The following is an 8,394-nucleotide window of genomic DNA, read 5'->3' on the forward strand; positions in this document are numbered from 1 at the left end:
CATACTGCAGGACCTTATAAGACACTCCCTCCATAGCTTGAGTCACCACGCCCGGTCCCTTTTGTATTTTATACAGACACACACACACACACACACACACACACACACACACACACACAGTTTCTAAAACAGTTGACACATACTGCAGGACCTTATAAGACACTCCCTCCATTGATTGAATAGAATTTTTAAAAGCCAGACGTAAGAAATTCATTTCGGGAGTTCTTCTTTAATTCAGATTTCTGAATTTTAAATTTAATTTTTTTTTTTGAGATAGGGTCTCACTCTGTCATCCAGGAGTGCAGTGCCATGATCATGGCTCACTGCAGTCTCGAACTCTGGGACTCAGGTGATCCTCCTGCCTCAGCCTCCTGTGTAGTTGGGACTACAGCATGCACCAATAAGTCCAGCTAATTTTTGTACTTTTTATAGAGATGGGGTTTTGCCATGTTGCCCAAGCTGGTCTTGAACTCCTGGGCTCAAGCAATCTGCCCACCTCAGCATCCCAAAGTGCTGAGATTACAGGCGTGAACCACTGAACCTGACCAGATTTCTCAATTTTATTTATTTAACTTTTTTTTGAGACAGGGTCTTACTCTGTCACCCAGGCTGGAATGCAGTGTTGCAATCACGGCTCCCCGCAACCTCGACCTCCCAGTCTCAAGCCATCCTTGCATCTCAACCTCCCAAGTAGCTGGGACTACAGTCATGCACTCACTAAGTCAGGCTAATTAAAAAAAAATTTTTGTAGAGATGAGGCCATACCATGTTGCCCAAGCTGGTCTTGAACTCCTGGACTCAAGTGATCCTCCTACCTGGGTCTCCAAAAGTACTGGAATTACAGGTGTGAGCCACCATGCCCGGCCCCCTCTATTAATTTTTAGGCTATAATAATTAATTACAATTTTTATGAATTACTAATAACTTAATTTGTATTAATTAGGTCAACCTTATGAGCTAATAATAAAAATACTAAACACCTACAACTTATCTAATGTGTATTATATGCAATTTAAAATGCATCACCTCATTTAATCTTCACACAACTATGACGGAAGTATTTTTTTTAATCACCAATTTAGAAATGAGTAAACAAGGCAGACAGAGATTAACTGGCCCAAGGCCATATAGCCAGTTACTACAGAGCCAGGATCCAGACTCAAGTGTGTGGGGACAGGGCCCATGTTATTAACATCACACCTTTTTTTTTTTTTGAGACCGAGTCTCGCTCTGTCACCCAGGCTGGAGTGCAGTGGCGCAATCTCAGCTCACTGTAACCTGTGTCTCCTGGGTTCAAACAACTCTCCTGCCTCAGCCTCCTGAGTAGCTGTGGTTACAAGCACCCGCCACCATGCCTGGCTAATTTTTGTATTTTGCAGAGATGGGATTTCACCACGTTGGCCAGGCTGTTCTCGAACTCCTGACCTCAGGTGATCTGCCCGCCTCGGCCTCCTGAAGTGCTGGGATTACAGGCATGAGCCACCACGCCCAGCTACGCCACACTCTGAAGATGTACCCCCAGAACATCTAGTCCAGGTAGCCTGGGAGCTGTCCCGAGAAGTAGCAAGAGAGATTCAGCAGCCTGAGATACAACTTACCCCTCCATGGGATGCAAGGCAATGGCCCGGGGCTTCTCCAGGTTCTGCCACAGCAGCACCTTCCGGTGGGCCCCGTCCAGATTGGCCACCTCAATCCTTGAGGTGCCTGAGTCGGTCCAGTAAAGTTTGTCATGGACCCAATCCACAGCCAGGCCCCCTGGTGAGAAGCAGCACAAAAAATGTCAAGGAGTCAACCCAGGATCCCCTTTCCCATAGTAACACGAGCAAACTCTTACAGGAAGCAATTTCTTGGGCCAGGCACTATTGTCATCATTTTAGATACATGAATTCATTTAAGCATCACAACTCTGTGAGCTAGATACTGTAATTTCCATGAGGATGAGGAAAGTGAGGCACAGAAAAGTCAAGTAACTGTCCAAGGGCATGCACTTCCTCCTCACAGCCAACCATACCTCACTTCCTGAATTCCGCCTCCCTGATGCATTCCCAGGGTCCCCCACTGCTCTGACCCTGGGGTTTGTAAATTGTCATCTAGGGTTTTGCAGAGGCATTTCAGAAGTTCTCTAAGCATTTGAGTCCAATATGCTTGATACCAAATTAGAATTTGACCACTTCACCTGTTTGTAAAGTAGTCTGAGATTGCCAAGTGAGCTGTTTCTATGGTTTGTTTGTTTGTTTGTTTGTTTTGAGATGCAGCCTCACTCCCATTGCGCAGGGTAGAGTGCAGTGGCACGATCTTGGCTCACTGCAACCTCCACCTCCTGGGTTCAAGCATTTCTCCTTCCTCAGCCTGCCAAGTAGCTGGGATTACAGGCGTGCTCCACCACGCCTGGCTAACTTTTGTATTTTTAATAGAGACGGGGTTTCGCCATGTTGGCCAGGCTGGTCTCAAACTCCTGACCTCAGGTTATCTACCTGCTTCAGCCTCCCAAAGTGCTGGAATTATAGGCGTGAGCCACCACTCCTGGCCTGTTTCTGTTTTTTTTTTTCCTTTGAGACGGAGTTTTGCTCTTGTTGCCTAGGCTGGAGTGCAATGGCACGATCTTGGCTCACCACAACCTCTGCTTTCTGAGTTTAAGCAATTCTCCTGCTTCAGCCTCCTGAGTAGCTGGGATTACAGGCATGTGCTACCACGCCCAGCTAACTTTTGTATTTTTAGTAGAGATGCGGTTTCTCCATGTTGGTCAGGCTGGTCTCAAACTCCCAACCTCAGATGATCTGCCCACCTCGGCCTCCCAAAGTGCTGGGATTACAGGCGTGAGCCACCGTGCCTGGCCTGTTTTTTTAAAACCTATAAAACATTTTGATATACTTATCCAGGTCAATCCAAATATTCTTAATACTAAGCAATTGAAACAAAACTCAGAAATAAACTAGATGCAAAGGCTGATAGAGAACTCTGTCATCCATCAATCTGATTCCCATGATTACAACCACCAGCGTGCTCTGATTATTCTCATTGAATGAGCTCAATCACAAGCAAATGTTATATTTGAACCTATAAAACTGATATATATTAACAAATGTTTTCTATATTAGAGCTCCAGCTAAGATTTCCCTGGAACCTATAAAATTGATATATATTAACAAATGTTTTCTATATTAGAGCTCCAGCTAAGATTTCCCTGCCTAAGGTTTGCAAACCACTGGCCCGCTCCTCCCACCGTTGCTGCGCGTGTGGCATGGCTCTGCCCCTCTCCATGGGGGCTCATTCCCTACCTGGGCTCTCCAGCCCTGTAGACACAACCTCCTCCACGTTGCTGCCGTTGAGGTTGGCACGGAGGATCCGGTCCAGGGTGACGTCTGACCAGAAGACAAGCTCGCGGCGGTGGTGGAAATCAAGGGCAATGGCGTTCTCCAGGTTGTTAAGCAGCAGTGTGTACTCAGAGCGGTGCGGCAGCACCTGCCGGATGTCAATGCGATTGGCGAACAGCAGCACAGGCTCTGGCCCTGGGACACAGTATAAACATGGGGTCCCCACTGGGTTTCAGAGCCGCCCCTGGTACCTATCAGCAGGTCTTCAGCTGACTGATGGAGCCACGTGCCCACAGGGGCATGCCCCAAGCTGTCAGCATCAGTACCAGAAGAGTAGCAACCCTTAAACTATACTCCTCCACCCCTCCCCACCCCACTCCACCATGGCAGCTTTTCTTGGGGCTCAGAATGCAACTGTTGCTTCGTTTTACTGCGATGGAAATCTCTCTACCTCTCTGCAAATCTCTGAGCACCAGAGCACTTGGCCTTCCTCCATGCTCAGCCCTCTGCCCACCCAGCCAAGTGCCAACAGCCCTTACCCAGAGCCTTGCAGCTGCGCCGGTCGGGCCGTAGTTCATAGCCTGTTTCGCACCAGCACTGGAAAGCCCCTTCGCTGTTGGTGCAACCCTGGCTGCAATACCCCTCCTCGGCACACTCATTCACATCTGGGAACACCAGGCACGTCAAGAGATCTCCCTTCTGTCGTCCTCCCACCCCTGCTCCCAGGCTGGCGAGCTGCTTTTCTGCCCACATCCCCATCTACTTTCCAGGCCTAGTGAGAAGGTTGTCTAAGAAATAGTTAAGGGCGGCTGGGCATGCACTTATAGTCCCAGCTACTTGGGAGGCTGAGGCAAGAGAATTGCTTGAACCCAGGAGGCGGAGGCAGCCGTGAGCCGAGATCGCACCACTGAACTCCAGCCTGGGTGACAGAGCAAGACTCCATCTCAAAAAAAAAAAAAAGAAATGGTTAAGGGCTTTAAGGTCATGCAGACCTGGGCTAGAATCCCAACTCTACTGCTCACCAGCTGTGTGGCCTTTGGTAAGTTACTTATCCTCTCTGTGCTTCAGTTTCCCCATCTGTGAAATGGGAAGGATGATCCCCACCTCCTAGGGTTATTGTGAGGATGAAATGAGGTCACAGCCTTCACATGCCTGACCCATAGGAAACACGGCTGCCTGTCTGCTGCCCCTGCTCAGAACCCCGACTCTGCTGCAAACCAGGCCTCAGCTCACCTTGGCACGTGTGCCCATCCTCTGTGAGCCGGTAGCCTGTGTGGCAGGTACACTGCACTGCCCCCCGCACCATCTGGCACTTCTGGGCACAGCCACCGTTGTTAACATTGCAGTTCTCCTCACCCGTCCGGGGCCCTGTGCCAGCCAAGCCAGAGTTGGGAGTTGAGCCCAGAATCCTCCCCCAGACAGCCAACTTGGCATTCCACCTGGACCAGGAACAACAGCTCCCAAAGCTGCAAGAGTCCTGAGGGAGGATTCCTTTTGAACCCTATGGGTGGGGTTCGGCCACAAACCATGGGCCAGGTCCGCCCACTGGGGACACTCACGGCAATTCTGCTGTGGGCTTTCGTCGCTGTTGTCACCACAGTCGTTGACCCCATTGCACAGCTTCCTCTGCCCAATGCAGCGCCCATTCCAACACAGGAACTGGTCCGAGGCACACTGGGGGCTTCCTAGGGAGAGGGAGGGTCAGGTCACAGTAAGTCAGGGCTTGGGTCAACAAAGAGATGGGAGTCTGTCATTTTCTAGGGTAAGCTGGAGACAGATGAGACTCAAGGTGGGAGGGTGAGGGTCCTGGGCAGGAAGCAGCTCAGACAGGGCTGGCTGGATGTCTGCATTCGCTTTCTCCCCAGGACACCACAGTGGGATGATGAAGAATATGGAACAGAATGAAAAACTACATCTACGTGCTCAGTACTGGGTATGGCCAGGGGAGCACCCATGGGGGCTGCCAGATGGAAGGCAGTCCTTCCTCAGTAGACCAGAGCTAAAGGTCACTGGCTATGTGTGAGTTAGAATAGGAGTGGCAATTGAAACTCGCAGCTCTGATACCATGCTCCAGGCCATAAGGCCGCAGGTTAATGATGCACCTGGATTTTACACTGGTAAAACCTCAACCCGACTGGAAAGACAGCAATAACACCCTCTTTTCCACCCTTCCACCCCAACTATAGGATAAGGGTTCTGGGGCACCCCGGGAGACACCACCTGTATTCTCACAGTTCTCTTCATCGCTGTTGTCCGCACAGTCGTCCTCCCCATCACAGCGCCAGGACAGGCGGACGCAGCGGCCTGAGCGACAGCGGAACTGTTCTGCTGTACACATGGAGGTGGCTGGGCAAAGCAAAGGCCTAATGAAAGGTGGGCCCCATTTCAGCCTGAAATTCTCCCTGCCACCCAAAACTGCAGCTTATGTCAGTACCCATGCCACTCTTGACACCAGGATCACAGCTGGTCTATATGGCGTCTTTGTGTGAATCAGAAAAAGGTATCCTTTCCTCAAGACACTTTACTGCCATCTGCTGGAAAACTGCCATGATGAGTATATAAATCTATTATGTGACTGGCTTCCCTTTGAACATATTGCCTCTGCACAGTGCACGACCTACACAACTGTACATGGTGGTCTTACCCAGTGTCTTCAAGATTTATGGGTAGTGGCCTCTTTGTCTTTTCTTTTTTTTTTTTTGAGATGTCATCTCACTCTGTCACCTAAGCTGGAGTGTAGGGATGCTGTCTTGGCTCACTGCAAACCCTGCCTCCTGGGTTCAAGCGATTCTCCTGCCTCAGCTTCCCAAGTAGCTGGGATTACAGGCATCTGCCACCACACCCGACTAAGTTTTGTATTTTTAGTAGAGATGGGGTTTAACCATGTTGCCCAGGTTGGTCTCGAACTCCTGACCTCAAGTGATCCACCCACCTCGGCCTCCCAAAGTGCTAAGATTATAGGCGTGAGCCACCATGCCCAGCCGGTAGGGGCCTCTTTGGCTCCACAAGCCTTCTCCTTAGTTCAAGCCCAGCCTAATTCCATTCCCCCACTCACTGCAGTTGCGCTCATCAGACTGGTCATCACAGTCCGCGTCACCATCGCAGCGCCAGCCTGCATTGATGCACAGGCCACTGTCACACATGAACTCCCCAGAGCGGCAGGGCTGGTGGGAGGCTAGGGAAACAGAAGACTTCTGTCTCTAGCCAGTCTGTGCACAGTGTCCCACGGCAGACTAGAAGGCCACAGTCCCAGAATCCCAGTTCCTCCATCTCTTGCCAAGAGGGACCAGAAAATCCAGAAACTTCTCTCTGAACTCCTGCCCCAGCTGGCACCTGTGCCTTGCCACCCGAGGAGTTCTTCCCAGTCTGGCCTCCCCGCCTCCCAGCTGGCCAGAGCACTCACAGCAGTCAGACTCGTCCGACCAGTCTCCGCAGTCATCGTCGCCATCACAGTGGTAGATATCGAGGATACAGCGGCCATAGGCACACTGGAACTCCTCCAGGTTGCAGGGAGGTGCTGGCACTGCTGAGGCTGGAAGGAAGGCAGGGGTGGGGAGGGGCATACACTCAGGCCTGGATGAAGGAGAGGGGCCCTGATTCCTCAAGCAGGCAGGATGCTCAGGCAGGAGAGCTTCTTCAAGTGAGATGCAACCAGGTTTCATCTGGGACAGCCCTTATAGACGCCCATATTCAGGTGGACCAAAGGGAGCCTTCCTTTCCCACCTGGGGAACTTGGTCCCTCCCTAGCTCAGCCCAGGAGGAGCTGCTGCTGAGGCACCCGTGCTCCTTGCCCTTGGTATATGCACCCCTCAGCCTCACCCTTAGCCCATGGGCAGAACCATGCGCCCTCATCCAACCCAACAGCCTGAGGTCTGGGGCCACTCACGACAGCTCTCCTCATCGGAGCCATCTTTGCAGTCGGTGTCACCGTCGCAGTACCAGTGCTCAGCAATGCAGCTTCCGTCACTGCAGCGGAACTCCTTGTCGGAGCACTTGCGCATGTCTGGGGGGATGCGATGGGACAGCAGTTCTGAGAGGGCCCCACAGGCAACCCTCTCACCCTCCTCTCTGACTCCCCAACCTCACTGGCTTTGGCGGGTCTGACCCAGGCCCTGAAAGGCACCCCAGAGTCAGTGCAGACTCTCCGTGAAGAATGGAGGCCCTGGAGAGACTGGGCCTCAGCCTCCTGGTCCACAGTTTCTTGGGGGTCTGAGCGGCTCTGCCCCCTCTGCCTTCCTCTAGCTGGTCCAGATATCTGGACAGTTCAAGGTTTGGCAGTGCTGGGGCCATTGCTGCTATCTCTTCCTATGGCCAGGCCACCCACTGGCCACCTTGTCTGCCTCCCCCCATTGGGGCCACCCACCACACTGCTCATCGCTGTTGTCACCACAGTCATTGTCACCATCACAGTGCCACAGACTCCGGATGCAGTAGCCGTTCTGGCAGGGAAACTCGTCCTCCTCACACTCCCGGGGGGCTGTGGACACAGAACAGTCAGGCTGCTGCAGGCAGTGTGGGTCTGGTGCCTAGAAGCCTGACTTAAAGCCCTCCGGAGCAGTCAAGTAGCTCCAGTGCTGCCCTGAGGGCTCCGAAGGAGGTGGCTGCCTCTCAGCAGCTTATCTGACTGCTAGAGGAAGTAAAAGGACAGGACCAAGTGCTGAAAACACAAGGGCTCATGTGGACCTGGGGCATCGCTTTCTGATTGAAAATCCTTTCCCAATAGAACTCAATGGAGTCCCCCCCAGTCCCTGCCAACACTTACGACAGTCCTGCTCATCCGAGTCATCCTCACAGTCGTTGTCCCCGTCACACACCCAGGAGCGGCGGATGCACTTGCCATTGTCACAGTGAAAGTCGAGAGGGGAACAGGTAGGTAGCACTGAATCCCAGGAAAAGAAAGGAAAAGTCAATCAACCTGGTATACTTAGTCAGGCTCAACTAGGCCAGATAGCCTTTTACTCCAAATTCCCTTGTCTTTTTTGTTTTCCTTTTTTGAGACCGAGTCTCACTCTGTCGCCCAGGTTGGAGTACAGTGGCGCAATCTCGGCTCACTGCAACCTCCGCCTCCTGGTTCAGGCGA

The 8,394-nt window shown here is 51.9% G+C and overlaps 1 protein-coding gene across 1 annotated transcript in view; it reads right to left on the reverse strand.

Annotated features, from left to right (window-relative positions):
- The window catches only part of LRP4 (low density lipoprotein receptor-related protein 4), a 47,569-nt gene that overhangs the window by 34,982 nt on the left and 4,193 nt on the right, over positions 1-8,394 (reverse strand). The window contains exons 3-13 of the mRNA XM_011963558.1: positions 8,077-8,193; positions 7,678-7,791; positions 7,201-7,317; positions 6,718-6,846; positions 6,370-6,489; positions 5,535-5,660; positions 4,874-4,999; positions 4,548-4,682; positions 3,854-3,979; positions 3,279-3,509; positions 1,599-1,755 (exon numbers count right to left, since the gene is read on the reverse strand). Of these exons, the coding sequence (XP_011818948.1) occupies positions 1,599-1,755; positions 3,279-3,509; positions 3,854-3,979; positions 4,548-4,682; positions 4,874-4,999; positions 5,535-5,660; positions 6,370-6,489; positions 6,718-6,846; positions 7,201-7,317; positions 7,678-7,791; positions 8,077-8,193 (1,498 nt within the window). The remainder of the gene's footprint in view (positions 1-1,598; positions 1,756-3,278; positions 3,510-3,853; positions 3,980-4,547; positions 4,683-4,873; positions 5,000-5,534; positions 5,661-6,369; positions 6,490-6,717; positions 6,847-7,200; positions 7,318-7,677; positions 7,792-8,076; positions 8,194-8,394) is intronic.

Source organism: Colobus angolensis, unplaced genomic scaffold, assembly GCF_000951035.1.
Source record: "Colobus angolensis palliatus isolate OR3802 unplaced genomic scaffold, Cang.pa_1.0 Scaffold61, whole genome shotgun sequence".
NCBI classification, from domain to species: Eukaryota; Metazoa; Chordata; class Mammalia; order Primates; family Cercopithecidae; genus Colobus; species Colobus angolensis.